We start from the raw sequence: 16,927 nt of genomic DNA, 5'->3' as shown, positions 1-16,927 counted from the left end.
AACAAAATCAACAGATATTATCTTTCAATTTTTTAAGCCTAATTTTCCTAGGAAAAAAAATATCCTTTAAAATATTCCTGGAACATAAAGAAAATATTTTATATAATATTGTTAAAATAGCTGTAACTTGTTTTGTTGTAATAAAATAATTAAAAAAGAAACATATTTAGGGTAGTATGGCAGGGTCGTGGTTGGACTCAATGATATTTGGGGTCTTTTCCAACCAGAGTGATTCTATATTTAGCTTCTCCCATATTTTTGCTTTTAATAATCTCCTTCTAAAATGTCACCAAAATGCTAAAGTGCAGACTGCTTTGTTAATTTGGTTCACATATGACAAAGAACACTAAAATAAAAGACACAGTACTCACTGCTTCACACTCAGTCTTACTACTAGCACTTACTGCATCAAACAGTATTCTTTTACCACATGCTAATTCCTTTTTTGAGTAATAGCAATGGAGCTACAATTTTAGAATGGCTTTTTCCCCTTTGGTGCAACTCTGAACTCAATGCATCATTTATATTCTTTTGCACCATGTATAATACACTGTAACACAATTGGATTTACTGGTGCTAGACAGACGAACTCCTAACCTTTAATGTCAGCTGCATTAGCATATAATTTCATATCTATTTTCTCAGATTTATCATTTCACCTTTTACAGTGCACAAAGCTAATGTAACTTCTGCTGATGCCACTGCAAACTGGTTAGGTTATTTTATTTCTAACCTTTGCAAAATGGCAATGTGATCTTCAGAAGATCTAAAAAACTAAACTGAAATGAATGCGCTCAGTGCATTCCTCTCATTTCTGTTTTTTTCACTTTTACCATTCTTCTTCACATAACCTTTGTCCCTCCTCTACACTCTCTTTAGAAAAAAAAAGTCCCTTTAGGAACTGTTGAGAAGAGCAAATTAGCTAAAGAGACAAATGGCCAAACTGCTTGTTTGGCTTCAATTACTTGTCAGCTGAAAGAAAGGCAAAGATCTTACACCAGATTTTAAAATATAGCAATTTCTTCAAATTCACCAGTGACTGATAAGAAAGGTATTCCACGTTTCCCCCTTTTCATTCTTTTTTAAAAGTATTCAAACATATTTCAAATAATTTCAGGCTAAGCTTCCTGTCTCCAGTAAAAATATTCTGATTTTTGTCAGAAACCTAAAGACACTTCTCAAATGGACTGCATTCCTCAGACAACTAATTGACACCTCCTTTTAAATCAGCTTTGGCTGTGGTAAACAATAGTAAAAGTAGATTAATTAGTTCTTTAATTAATGCTGCAACTTTGTTTGAGGCAATTACTTAAGCTAACAAAATTCACAATGTCAGACAAATATGAGAGAAAGTAGATCACTGAATCAGAGAATTGCAGGGGTTGGAAGGGACTTTAAGAAATCATCGAGTCCTGTCCCTCTGCTACAGCAGATTCCCTACAGTATGTCACACAGGTAGATTCCAGATGGGTCTTGAATATCTCCATAGTAGGAGACTAGACAACCTCTCTGGGAAACCTGTTCCAGTGCTCCATTACCTTTACAGTAAAATAAGTTCTTCTGCATGTTAGTATGGAACTTCCTATGTTCGAGTTTTAGGCCATTACCCCTTCCCTTATTGTTACACACCACTGAGAAGATCCTGGCCTCATCTGTTTGTCTCTCATCTCTTTTTAGATATTCATAAACTTTTATCAGATTCCCCCCTCAGTCCTCTTTTCCCCAGGCTTACCAGACACAGGTTACCCAGTCTTTCCTCACATGGGAGATACTCCAGGCCTTTTATCATCTTTGCGGCCCTCTGCTGTACCTATTCTAGGAGATAGCTGTGTTTTTTGAACTGAGGACCCAGAACTGCAAACAGCACTCTAAATGTTGCTTCATCCAGGGCAGAGTAGAGAAGGATCACCTCCCTTGACTTGCTGGCAATGCTCTTTTTAATGCACACCAGGATCCCATTGGCCTTCTTGGCCACCAGGGCACACTGCTGGCTCATGGCCAGCCTGTTATCCACCAGGACACTCAGGTCCTTCTCCACAGAGCTCCTCTCCAGCAGATCATTCCCAACCTGTACTGATGCACGCAGTTATTCCTCCCCAGGTGCACAACTCTATACTAAAAGGCGTTTCTTTTGTTTTGTTTTTGTAATAAATAGCTACGCAGAAATGCTGGATTTCATATCATCATATACTGATTTGGTTTTACTGTAGAATGAATAGACATGAGTTGAATAAAAGCCAAGACCTTATAATTTTTATTCAAATACTCTACAACAGGCAGCTTAGTTGGTTGTGTTAGGTGTGACTAAGCCTTTTGTGAAGGTGAACTCTCTCCACCCCTTCACCAGAAAGGATTTTAAAACTGCCTTGAGTTTAACAAGAATATGAACTGAAAAGTAGCATTTGAATAATGAACACAAAAATGGAAAGACAGAAAAGAAATACATAGCATTCATATGCAACTCTTTCCTATTTTATTGCATGCTCAAAGATCAATACTTGCTTTGGTTTTAGTCACCCAAAGACTTTTCAGTTACTGTTCACATTGTCCAACCCTCCTCAGTCCCTGTGAAGTTTTCCTCATAGCCTTCAAAGTATTCCTCCCACTCTTTATTTCTGCAGACTCTCAGCATCCTTGTCTCAGCTGCAGATTCCCAGTTTTGTAACTGGGACTTTTTCAATGGCTAAAACTTGACCCTTCCTCACCTGAGCAGGCTCTGTATCTCCCTAAAGGAAGTCCAATATCCTGTCTGCCCCAGACAGCTCTTCCTCAGCCAGTCATTTTACTTAGAGCAGCACAAAATGAAACTAATTATTGATCAAATATGACATATGTCATATCACAAAGAAATAAAAATAAAAGATAAAATATCTGGGGTGAGTATCGTGGCTGTGACGATAATAATTTCATAAAACTTTTATCTATAAAACATCTACACTGAGTTTAATACACTATATAGAGTTCAGAGGTATTCAAAACATGAGTTTTTACTATTGGAAAATTAGAATAGTGGTTATGTGGCCATTACAGTCACTTAGAATCAATTCTTTAACTACATACTATCGCTAATTCATTTGACAGTTGAATATTAAACACTTTGACAAATATGAATTAAAAATAAAACTGTAAAGTAGCACAGTTTTCACAAGTGGATCAAGTCCTTTAAATACCTTTAACTTCTTTATCATTCTTGAACCATCTGATATCAGCTGCTGGCTTACTACCAGACGTCTTGCAAGTTAGCTGCATTCTCTCGCCTTCCATAACCGGTGAAGTAAACCCAGTGATTTGTGGCTTCTCAGGAACACCTAACAAGAAAACAAACAAAATATTTCTGATATGTTCAAATGCTTTCATAGATATACAATCACCTTAGAGTCCACTTCTTCACGTACTCGAAATTCTGTAAATGGAATTACTACTTCATTGTTTTATCAAAATTGAATGACAGTGTTTCCTACTGTAAATAAACTATCAATGAAAAACACAGAGCTTATCCAGTTTTCTACAGAAAATGGATAATTTTTACCTTAGAGCCTATTCTATCTACAAATAGTCTTCAAACAGATTATAAGATTTAAACTGGCCTACACAGTAAAAAAATGCTGAAGAACAGTGGAAGCACATCAGAAGTAGGACTGTGAAAATGAAAGATAACTGGCAAAAAACAGCTAACTGATCTAAGCTGAGAACAGATGTTTAAGCACACATTATGAAGCTTGAGTAAAAAATCCAGGGAAAAAGGAGTACGAATACAAACACAGGAGTTACTTTATATTCAGAGAACATGTAATGAAAAGAAAAAGAATAATCACAAGTCCATTGGCTACTGAGAGTTCATTAGTTGAATCCAAGGTCTCTGGAAGAGCTCTTAGGACCATGAAATAGCATATACATCATAATAAATTTTGAAATTATTATTTTTTAACAACCCATGTAAGATTATAAATAAATTTATGAATAGCATTTACAAAAATGTCATCACTATATGTATAAATCCATTTGACTTTGGGAAATGAAAGAATAACTTACTTTAAAATGATATTGATGATTGTAATTTTAAGATGTCTGAAAATGTCATTGTTATAACTTGCATCCTAAGCACTTTGGTGCATTCATATTAATGGCTAGGTAAAAGAATCAGTCACAGCACCTGATCTTGTAACCTACATTTCACAATCTGGCTCGTTTACATCACTTTTCCAAAATGACAGATTATGTACATAAAAACCAAGCAGCAGTACATATCACAAAATACATTTCTGTAATAAATCTGCTCCTCTCTTAGAGAACACAAAATGGTGTCTACCGTAATACCCTGACACTTAAATCTTTTAATCCATATCAGAGCAGTCAACAAAGAGATTATTAGTCGATAAAAAGATGGTTTATCTGATTAAAAAGATGAAATATTTTTCAATGGAAAAAAATCCCACTCTCAGGTGGAAAGAGTTTCAAGAGCTTAAAATGTTGCTTTGAAACAGAAAATTGTAATTCTAAAATGAAAAAAAAAACCTCCTCAAAAACCAACAAATCAACCAAACAAACAAACAAAAAAAAGAACCCAACAACAACACACAGGCACCTCAGACATTGTATCTTTCCTTCTTGAAAGTAAAGTAGCTGATGGCAGGAAAATTTCATTAACCCTCCCTCACCCTCCTCAAATTGAAGATACAGCTAAATGAACTGTGGGAAATCAAGTTAACTGGACAATAAAAAAATTTGCTAGATGCTTTTTTCTGCCTTTGTTACACCTTTCTATGTCTTTCTGTCATTTACAAGTTTGAACTGGTCTACTCATCTGTTCTTCAGATCGTGAGATGCCTCTCTACAGAACAGCAGATTAATCTTAGGCAGTTTTTATTCTAGAATATTCTGTTTAGAATGGGTATTTTTCATCCTTAATGGCAAACTTCTAAGGATTTTTGTAAAATGGTCTCACATGCACTAAAATGGAAACATATTTCAGATTCTATAAACAGAAGTAATTCCCTGTCTGGATTAATGTTAACATTACTGGTGCAGAAAGCATCTTACATTAGTCCTATTACATTCAACTGTTTGTCTGTCTGCAAATAAAAATAAAACAAAAAGAAAGAAAGAGCATAGTTGAGGGTCAGAAAAATGAGAAAAGTATAAAAATCAATCTCTAAAATCATATATCTTAGGTATGAATTTTGGTTTCAATAAACTCCAGCAATTTCAGCTGATTAGGCTACTGACATTTGTCAAATTATATAAAGCTTCAAGTAGAAACTTCATTTCCTGGGCACATCTAGAAATCTATTGCTTTTCTATGTGTATCTATAACCTATGGGGAAAACAGTAGAGCATTTAGAAGATAACACATAGAAGAAGCAGCAAACTGAGTGAAAATACGGAGTTTAGAGACAAAAAACAGGAAACAAAATGAGCCAAGCAAATGCACTGTGATGGAAAAACTATAAAGCTCTAAAGCCTGTTCTGATTTCAGGTTTTCTGATTTCTTCCCTTTTGCCTTCTAAAGTACACTGTTAGCAGATGGGCATACACACTTTCTTTACATTTCTGGTGCTTGGGATGTAGAAATTATGGAGCACTCATACTGGAGCATCTGTATATTCCCTAGTTCATTATCCTGTCCCCACCAGCAAGAGGAATATCATTTTTCAGCATAGACATATTAAACAACAAACTATGGGGACTCCAGATGAGATATTTATGTGGCTCTTCTGCAACACTTTAGACAACTTCATTCTTATCATTATTTGCCAATTTTGCTTCTTTAACATGAGTATGCTCAGCTATTTATACTTACCAAGAACAGTAAGAAAAGCCTTGGAGGTTTTGACAGGCATAGTAAATAAAGAGCAGGTGTACTGCCCTTCATCTGACAGAGACACATCACTGACACTGATACTCAGTTCATGCCATGAAGCTCGAACCAGCTCAATTCTGTTGTCCCTTAGAGCTGAAAAACAAAAACAAAAATTATAAGGTAAAAAAAAACCAACAGCCCATTAACAAAGCTTGGCTTGTTTTACAGGAGACTCTATATATTATAATAGCAAGAATTCAGGGGTACAAACAGTGTCTTGACACACTGTTGTTTTCTCTGTGAAAAGAAGTGCAAGAGTTTAGCAGGTTTCTGAAAACTGAACTTAATTACTTCTAACGAATGTAAACCTAAGAACCTATGGGACTCAACTGTTTAATTTGGTCTAGCTCTGAAAAAAAATAATGTTGAGACTGATTTCTGCCATCTACTATCTTCACACAGTGCTTAAAATAACTCCTTTCCAAAAGCATTTTTTTTCCAAAGGATTACAAGCTTGGGTGCATATTGAAAATTCTGTGTCATCTGCTAACAAACCACATTTTCAACTAAGAGGTCTAGTGCTGCATAGGCTGCCTATAGATTTTTTTTTCTTGTCTGATTACTACTGAGATTGAATCTATATGCCAGTTTTCCTGAAGACTACAAGAATATTTCTGATTATGAATATATTCCAAGTTCTACATGCATTTGTAACGCTTTTTATGATTTGGGGTAGTTAGGTATAGGGGTTTTACTTTCCTTTTTTAAGTCAGCCAAAAATCTGACCTGTCAGAAAATCATTCATAACAAAATTGTGTTTTCATGAAACCAACAAAGGAGGAATAAAAGGTAGAGTACTTCAATTCGAAACAACACTTTAGGTAATGTTTTAAAATTTTACATATTGTATTAGCTTGTATGAATCAGCTTGCATTTAGATTAATCCACATTTTTTATTTATGGGCAATAGAAACACCCAACTATTTCAACTATTTAATTTCTTCAGAGTAAAGCTGTTTATGAATTCACACACACATACACACACACATATGTATATATTTTTTTTTCAGCAGTATAGGAACACCACTATTAGAAGTAAGCAAGCATAAACTCCTATGTGAACAAAGTCTCTGCAACTTTGAAGGTGCTGCTAGGTTCAAATCTTTGAACTGACGTTTCAGTCTTCAGTGTATCTATTCTTATAGTAAGCCTCTGAAAGTTCAAGTAAAATTTCACTATTGTAATTACAAGGAGAGCTATGCTTTGATTTGTGAGAACCACCAAGATGCTCAGTTCTTAATGCTGTTCTCACTTTGCTCTTTCAGAAGTTCCCAGAAGCTCTGAAATTTGTTTCAGCTGCCTTTTATATCTTTCCAATGAGAAAAATGAAGCTTTACTGTGGTTGACTGGCTACTAAATCTGGATGTTTCTGACCCATTGCAAGACTACGTAAGTACTGTCAACACAGGAACATTTACAACAAAATAAGCAGCTACAGATAAGAATCAGCAAAAATGTCACTTAAATTGGTTGTCTTCTAAGGCTACTCTTCAGGTTTCTTGAATGGCTTCAAGAAAAATTTATTGGTTATTTCAGGGTAGGTCAGCTATAGCTTGACTTTCTGAGGGGTCTGATGACTGAAAGGCAACAGCTTAAGCAGATCTGACATACAAGCATGCCATTTGTTCCTTCAAGGCACATCAATGTGACTGAGACTGTGAGCAATGGACACATTCTAAACATATCTGAGATATACTCTGTCCAGCCCTAGAAAAAACAAATAATTATTTAACATGTAATAGAAAATGCATACAATAATGAAAAATAGGTGTAACATCAAACAAACAAGCAAGCAAATAAAAACATAACAATATGAAAAGCTACATCAGCTTTTATAATAGCATGTTAGCAATAATTAAAGGGAAACATGCTCAAGAAATCATGTAGAAGCAAGCTCCTACCAATGCAGAACAGGAGGCAAAGCTGATGACTGTGGCTTTACTAGCTAAACATCCCCACAACAGTGAAGCTGTTGCTGTCTTTGAAGAAATAGGTAGATACTCAGAATTCATCTATTGGTGTTTCAATTCTAATCAGATGGAAACCGTCATAAGGATGTTGGTTTACTTTGTATTTCTGATCTTTCAGAAAAAAAATATTTTCAAAATGTCTCAGTGATTCCAAATATTTTGATTCCCACACACATCATTTGGAAAACAAAATAGGAAATGAAAGAAAACAACAAAATCTCAAATCAAAACAAGTACCTCAGTGTGCCATAACATCAAAGTTGTAATGTCTGCCTCCCAAGACAAAAACTGTACAAAAAATAATGCATTATACCATCTTACAAAGTACTGTATTTTGATAACTGTCACTGTCTCTGATAAAGATTCACAGTCAAAAGATTTTGCTACAGATGGGGCAATGTTCAGAATCTCATGTGCTAAGGAGAATTATAATTAACTCCAGCGTAAGATGATGCCATTAAAAAACTACTTTATCCTACTGGTAGAGAAAAAGCAACAACTGAAATACAAACCAACTGCATGAAATACACTCCTACAGCTACCCTCACCTACCCCCCTCCACAGATTTTTAACCTTTGTGCAACATGAAATCATCAGCTCAACCAATTTTTCTGGAAAACTGGTGAAAACAACCACTGATGGAGAGCTGAGATTAGACATATCCTGCTTCAGCCCAGAATGAAATTTATTGAATGCACTGGGGAGGCGGAAGAGTTTTTTAATGTATTGTAGATTGTAGAGCAAACCAATGGAAAAACTCTTCCAATATCACTTAGACAAGGCTAGCACTTAAATGAAGATTTTTTTTTAGATTCTTATTTTCAAACTTTATTATTTATATCTTTATCTACAACTATATATTTCTCTATGTCTGCTCAGAAAGCTACAAATTTCTCCTGTGAAATTGAAAGCTGAGGTAGATGCCAGAATTGGTTTGTTTCCATTTTTTCTTAGGTATTTATTGCTGAGAGAGTAAAGACTGACCAGACAACAGAAGGCAGCAAAACTGCAGTCCTGACTCAGGCACTCTGAGTCAGGAGGAACCTCCTGGGAGAGGGTGACTGCTTTCTTGGAGTGAGCACTGAAGCAATGGAGAAGCCTGCAGCACTGCTAGCCAGCCAGCATAGAGCAAGAGGAGCAAGGGTCTGTTGCGTGGCACAGTAAATCTTTGCCAAGCCTGGCTGATGGAGCAAAGAAGCCTGTGGAGTTTGAACAGAAGCCAGCTACTGGGGGGTATGAACTGGAAAGAAGAAGCTTGAAGGAAGAGACACACTCTTCAAGAAGCTAGTGGAAATGAAGATTTATTTACTACTCTGTATTCAATCATTATCTGCAGATCTGATCCCTATTTGTTTAAATAGTGATCCCATCTCACTTATTATTTTCTGTTTAAAGGACATGAAAAAGCTTCAAAAGCTTTTTATAGGCATTTTGATTGCTCTTTCTTTGAAGTCAGAATTGCCCCAAACCAATTTTACCAGTTTCAAGCTAACTCAAGGTTATTCCAGAGGAAATTAAGTATCAAAAAGTAAAATACAAAATGTTCTCATATTTGAAAACAAAAAGTAGAACCTCATGAATCTGTATTTTGATACACACTAACACAGAATCATGCTCCCTATCCACATACAAATTCCTAGCTTCTTCAAATAATCTACCAGGAAACAACAGACATATGTTTAAGCATCTCAAACAGCTACTGTGCTGCACAGAAGCAACAGCATTTATACCTCCACTTTTTATGAACATTATACTAATAGCCACAATTTTATTTCACAGGTAGTTTCACAATCCTATTGCTTAGACATATTGCAGTAGTGACAAGGGATCCTAGGTTTGTGTAGGAAAGATAGTTTTGTCCCTAACGACCCTACATAGCCTCTCCTCACTTGACTTGTACCCTCCTTTCCTAACCTCACTCCTACCTCTGCCTGCTCTTTCAAAACCTTTCCTGGAAGCTCTTCCTTTTTTTCTATTTCACTTTGTAATAAGCCTAGCCAACCTTTCAGGCCTTTTCTTGAGGATCTCCATCCATATTCTAGAAATGCCACCTTCTTGACCATCCACAAATCCACATTTTTGCATGATTCAGGGATGCCAGAATAGTAAATAACCAGAATATGTACTTGACTTGACACATCTGTGTCAAAACTAACAAAGAATACCACTGCTGGCATCTCCTTCCTGCTCTCTTCTGTTGCAAACACTCACAAAAATGCAGCAAGGAACGTAATTGATAATAAGTTCCAATAAGACCTAAGTATATTATTTCATTTTTCTGTAATTTCCAGGCAAATATGACATAATTAATTTGCAAGGTATGAAATAATTATGCATAAAATACTCGTTCATAAGCAGACACACTTCATTGACTTTACCTGTCATTCTCTCTTTCTTCATAAAAGATTTCCTTTCAGAATATTTTCTGACTCAGAAACAAGCAACCCTGATAATTTGCATAGTTAAGCTTATGTTGAGTAAAATATAAAGTTGTGTATTTCAACTGCATTAATTACCAATTGTTGAGGCTAGCAACCATTGAAGAAAACTGATCTCCTGTTTCAGTCACAGAAAGCTGTATTTTATTTTTTGGCACAAAATAATAAAGTGATCATATGTAATACTGTAGTGAAAACTTGCAGTAGGAATTAAACCAAAAGAGAAAAGAATTATAGAAATTTATAATATCACAGAAGAAATATCCACATTTTCCATTTTGAGAAAAAAGACAGTTGGACCTGTTACAATTGCTGGAGTGCAGCATCTCTAATCTTATTTCTCTAACGCAACTACATCTTATTAGTGCTTGGAGTCAAAGATTTGAAGAATGGAGAAAAAACAAACAATAAAACCCTGAATCCTCCAGAGTAATTTGCAGATGTTTTGACAATACTAACTTGACATCTGCTGCCAACATGTGATTCACTCAACTACATTTTATTCCTTATGTTAGAGCTGATCTCTCTGTCATGGGAATAATGTAGATGCTAGCTGGGACCAGAAAGATTCTTCATACTCTACAGGTCATATCAGAAATGTAATACTTATGAAACTGAAGTAATTCCTCTGATTTTCAAATTCGAACTTGCTGAATGAAGGAACATCAGCAGCAAGGAAAGAGATATCAAGGGATATATAATCCATTTAATTTGCTTCTGGATATAATTGAAAAGGCCTTTTGCTTTGTTCCTAATGAAAGCAATATACCAAAATGCAATAGAGATGATCTACAACACTTGCCAATAGCTGTACACTAAAATCTGTCATGTCACAGACAACCACCAACACTACCATGAAATCTAACAAGTAAATAAATAAAAGAGGAGAAGGGGAGTAATTGAAAACAAAACCACAGCTATTATTGTTAAATGAGGCGCTAATCTGCATCTAGTTTTCTCACTTCTTGAACTCCTTTTCAAACCACTTCCCTTACATTTCTTTAGAAAGATGAATGTACTCCTTAGTTGGTTGTAGTATTAACAGATTGTCCATTTCTTAACTGATATGCAGTTATTCTATTGATGCCTAACCTATCTAGTCATTACTTGCATGATATCTGATTTGATATTTAAAATATTCTCAATTATTTGCATGTGGAAAGAAAACATTGTTGCTCTCTCTTTCATTTCCAGTCATGCAGTCTGATTACTTTCATACAAGGAGGAACAGAAGTAGCACTGTGGATTGTTAGAAATAGCACACTTTCTACTTCTGTCTCTTCTCGTAGCAAGGTCATTTTTACTTACTACTGGAAATGAGCACCAAAGTTTTGCTTTTATGAACTACCACTTTTGCTCTTATTACTAGTTTGTCAAAATTTCAACAGAATCCACAGGTCAGAAAAAAAAAGTAATGACCTCTTAATTATTCTTTAGCCCTGATAGATTTCAGAACCAGGATAGAAACACTGAAATTTCATCTACTTTCACAGATAATGTTAATGTGCAAAGAAAAGAATATAGTAAAACATTGGAAGTTTCCATATAACCTATTAAATTTGTTCATATTTGTACTAGTTGGAAACCATTAAAGGTAACATCATTTCTAAATAAAAAAATAACAAAATCTGAAAGTCACAATACTATAGGTGGATCTTTGGCTGTGGATCAGTATTCTAGTCAATCTGCATATACATGTTCATTTTTTTTTTCCACATCAGTAAAGTGATTAGTAACATGGATCAGTTCAGAAAGGCATTCCAAGCAGTACCTTTCACATGCATGTTACACATATGCTGCAGATGTGCTGTTCAACTTCACCAAATTTTCCAACCCATTTGTGTACTCACTGAACAAAGAGTTTCACTGAGTTTTGCAGAAGGTGCTTAGAAGGTTTTTAAAATGGAAGAATAACGTAAAAATCCTTGGGGATTGGTTTTACTTTCATTCCATGTATTCACATTTGTCTTCAAACCCAGCTAGAGCCCTTGGGAGTAAAAAGGAAGAAACACGGGGACAGCAGAAACATTCTCCTTCTACCTTGAACTCATCTGGTCATCTTACAGAATTCATCTGCCATGACTGCTTCATGCTCTGTTTTTGTAATCTAACAAGAAATGCCTGGATTATTTTCAGCTGAAAAGTGCTCCTTAATTAGTTGACTAGCTTATTTAGAGAACACTGCTTAACAGCACAGTGCTTTTGACATTTTATATTTTTTAGATTTCTTGCACGTTGTGTAATGTGTATCTCAATAAGCAGAGAAAACCTCCTTAATTATTAGAGCTGTTGTCAGTCTCACTAACAAAGGCATCTTCTCCGTGCTTACTTACTGCCCTGAAAAAGCCAAAGAAATGGGGGTCCAGAACTCGTTAGTATATTACCCATTGTTTATTTCAGTCAGCTGCATTTAAAGACAAAGCTTAGATGCTTATAAGGAAAATCCAGACAGCAAGGTAATTTCTTCAGTTTAACAATAACAATTCTCAGTTTCCTTCATAAAACTGAGTTTGCTGAGGATGAAAACAGTTTAAGGTGACTTACAAGGACTTACAATCTTGAGAACATCTGCTACACTTGGTTTCGCCAACTGTAACCAACTGAAAATAGAAGGCCTGGACAATTATATGCCCTTCATGTATGGAATAAAACCTTGTTTGCCAGATTTTCTGAACTGAGTTACATTTTCTTTCACAGCCATTTTCTATATTGTCTTCAGTTTCTCTTTTTTTCAGAGCATTAGAGAAACATGGCAATATACTGAAAGAACTTTCCTTTTGTTGTCTTTACAATGCCTATTTCTGGTACTGAAGAAACACAGTACTTACGTTCTTCTTTTACTTCCAAAATCAAAATGATAACACTATCTTATGTTCTCTGAGGATTGTTTCACTTTCCAACATAAAATTTAAGTATGAAATTCTGCCAAAATGTGCAGGCTTTGAACTGTGAAGGTGTTTTATCATACTGGAAAAATGTTCAAGTGTACCTCCAAAAAATAAAACTAAAATTACATTAGTCAGGATGAAATGTTTTCTTACAAGGTCTCCTTATCTGATTTCTTCTGAAATGGAGAATAACAAAATTTTCTATTATAATAATGGAACTGGACGTGTGCCACAGAATGATAACCGAGAAAATCTTTAAAAATTATACTTCCCAAATATGCAGCTGCAAAAATTAAAATTGCAAAATCATCAGGCAAGGTTAGAAGTGGTCACAGTTAAAATAAACGATATTCAACAGATATAAGTAATTGATGGAAATGATAATCTGATATACCAAGTTGAAGACTGATATTTTGAAAGCAGTAATTCAGGATAGAAGTTCTGGGGATTACAAAAGAAATTATTTAACTATATGTTCAAATGCAGAACCACTCTAAAAAGATGAATTCTATTCTGGGTTGTACTGATAATGTCAATTACAATAAAAGGAAAAGAAAATGCTACGTTAGTCCAAAACTACAAATATCATATCATGTCATATATTTTAAATTACAGATAGGAACAGACTCTCAGTTGGGGAGGTAATTTCTGAAGGTCTACCAATGGAACACTGAATAAGTAATACTACTAAAACAAAAATAATATAATGAAAGGCTGTAATAATAGTCTACAGGTATCCAATAAAACATTAATAGGAGCAGGAAAAAGGAAAAATAATCTATTTTTCTATAATTTTGAGAGTAATACTGAAAACACATTTCAGACAAACGATGCTATTAAAGTACAAAGAGTAAAGACTAATATTCTTGTAAACAACAACAAAGATACACAGATATCCAAGCTTGATCTTTTGTGAAGAACAGACCAAGTGATTTTTTCTCATGCTACTAAAGTTGATATTAATCATTTCTTCAACAGTAATTAAATGATCGCTGATCAAGATAGTGATAAGCTTGCCCAGTTATTGAAAACTCTCTAGCCAAATAGCACAGAACTTTATCAAGATTGTCTACTTATTTTAAAGAACATCAGTTACAACACACTCACTTTTTTTTTCAAGAGACTGACCTTTTGTAGTCACCTCTGGTGACCTCTGTGCACTGTCTTTTGTCAGAAATCTTACAAGGTAGGGAACTCAGAAAAACTTGGTTAAATTTTACACACTTAGCACAGATTGAAATCCAATCTCTGAAAATTTGTCCATGTGCAACACGTGATCCATGTGTGTCAGCAGTTGACCATGTCTTAATGAAGCTGTAGAGCTGAATAACAACTGTATTTCTCTACCCTTGTAGTCAATATAACAAAGGCTTTGCTGAATCACCATCTAAGTTAATGATTACATAATATATATATATTTTTTTTAGCAGCATGAATGAGCAATACCTGTGGCAAAGTGAAATTTACGGTATGGCTTCATATTTCTTGGAAAGTCAGTCTTTTAATTTCTAAAGATTGTGGTTGTGTGCAAACATATTCAACAGAATTCCGAAAGACTTTCTCACTAACTAATGAACTAAATATGAGAACAGCTATAAGATAACCTTGTTATCTTTCTGTACTTCCTGGTCATTCATATAGATAGATAAATTAACATCATCGTTCTGGAAGCAGATGGCTACATCGGCTAGCCATGCACTAGAAATAGTTATTCTTCCTAACTATTTTAAGAACTACCTAAACTCCTGCTGCAACCAGTGGAGCAAGATAGTTTCTCCAGAGGTCAATTAAGAACAGGTCACTGCCTTGAAAATATTACAGAGTCTGAACAAAACAACAAAGAAATCATCAATCACTGATGATTGTATCTGCAATCAATCTAGCAATTGATTCCAGTACCACTGCAGAGTCAAATCCTAATGTCTATGTCAACACTGAAGATTAGTGGTGACTCACAAACCTCACTATTGAGGAAACCGAAATACAGAACAAAGTATCAGGTGATATCTGAGATGAGACTAGTGCAATTCAAAAAGGACTGTCAGAAAACTCTTCCGTGGTTTTAATAGCTTTTAGATAGAGCACTTTGAAGTTTGAGGATGTCTTTCACAAAGTGTGGCAGCAAAGGACCTCCTCTGAACTTGATTACGCAGGTGCTTCCTCTTTTGTGGGATTTGCCTACAGAAGCAGTTGTGCTAAAAGAAAATTCATGAGAAACAGTGATGGAAACAGATAATTAAGGGATTGGAACATCTCCATTACATGGATAAGCTGAAAGAGTTGGAACTGCTTAGCACGAAGAAGAGGCAAATCGTGAACTTAATCCAAATTAATAAATAAGAATAAAAATCTGTCAGAACAACTTTCTAGATCTCTAATTTTCTGAACAATGTTTTGCAATTGGACATAGAGAACAAGGTTAGACTAAGAGAACTTCACAGTTCCCTCTGAACATGAAAAATTCTGTTACTTTGTGATTCTACATCTTTTTTTTTTTTTGGTAATGAACTTGCATATAAAAAAATGTAACAGTATAACAAATCCAGAAACACCAGTAATAAATCCTTGGTAGATATTTGCAAACTTCAATCTTCTTTAGCCTTTCCTAAGTGTGAAAGACAGAAACTGTTTTCTTTTGTCTCAAAGTTTGCTTCGTAAGGCCTTTTCTGGTGACAAGACTCTGACTGATAACTGCCGGTTATATGGATGGGTGTTATGGTGCCATTGTCTCTGCTTACGGTTGTAAAGATAAGCAGGAATAGGTGCAAATAGTCTTTCCCGTGGGAGTACGGCTTGGAGAAGCTTACCACCACAAAGACAATGCTCCTGCATGGCAATGAAGGCCACATCCGCTGCTGGCTTATCTGTTGGGCCAGACATGTCACACACAAATAAACTCCTGAGAAATGGGGGATAAAAGGCCTTCACTGAACTAAGGATTTTGGAGAAGAACTCCCAAAGAAGAAATCTTTGAGGAGAACTCCCGAAGAGACTTAGGACGGACCCTGAGGCCTGCTTGCCGCCTTCTCCCATCCCCCGCAGTGACCAGACAGGTTTCCTGAGATCAACGGACCTACTACGAACCTCGCTGGATCCACGGTGGTGATTATATCTCTCTTGCTTTCTGCCAAATCTCCTTGCTTTTCATCTCTTTGCTATCGCACACCTTCCCTTCCCCATATCCCTAAGCAACCAGTATTTGTAATAAACTGGTTGGGCTACCATTTGACCCGTTGTGTCTTAATCTCGCCATCGGGTATACATATACATATAAAGAACCTCGTCTCCCTCCTTTATATTGGAGCGTGACACTAAGTAATTTTGTTTTTCACATGGCTTCTGACTGGCATCCCTCAGAATAAATAGTAAATAACAATTTAAAGCTATGTAGCTAGAAAATGCCAGTTAGTCTTCACACTTGCCAGAGGTAAATATTAATACTTGTTCCCATGTTGCACTTTTCTTAACTGGTATACTTAGAAGACTCATTAAGAAATGTCCATAACTAACCTGTCTCCAATTCATGACTGTCATATAAGAAAAAACCACTGAATACACACAACAAAATTGCAAGAATGAATTGTATTTAAAGGACCTAGAATGACTTCCAAATCTGCTTCTCAAGTTGCCTTTAGACATAGCAGAGGAGGTATTCGGCCTTCAGAGAAGTGAATGTAACTATACTATTTCTTAGGCTTATCAACAAAGTAATTGCACATTTGGATGATAATATGTTCACAGCATTAGATGTAATACATAGTGCTGCAGTAA

General features: G+C 35.4%; 1 protein-coding gene across 2 annotated transcripts in view; it reads right to left on the bottom strand.

Moving 5' to 3' along the window:
- Nucleotides 1-16,927, bottom strand: part of CADM2 (cell adhesion molecule 2) — a 603,584-nt gene that overhangs the window by 119,909 nt on the left and 466,748 nt on the right. For both annotated transcript variants that reach the window (XM_065741859.1, XM_065741860.1), the window contains exons 4-5: nucleotides 5,801-5,953; nucleotides 3,171-3,308 (exon numbers count right to left, since the gene is read on the bottom strand). In XM_065741859.1, coding sequence (XP_065597931.1) covers nucleotides 3,171-3,308; nucleotides 5,801-5,953 — 291 coding nt within the window. The remainder of the gene's footprint in view (nucleotides 1-3,170; nucleotides 3,309-5,800; nucleotides 5,954-16,927) is intronic.

The sequence above is a fragment of the Cyrtonyx montezumae genome, unplaced genomic scaffold, assembly GCF_038088225.1.
Source record: "Cyrtonyx montezumae isolate F1298 unplaced genomic scaffold, pur_monq_1.0 scaffold_3, whole genome shotgun sequence".
NCBI classification, from domain to species: Eukaryota; Metazoa; Chordata; class Aves; order Galliformes; family Odontophoridae; genus Cyrtonyx; species Cyrtonyx montezumae.
The sequence above is the reverse complement of the archived record's forward strand: the minus strand, read 5'-3'. Positions and strand labels throughout refer to the sequence as shown.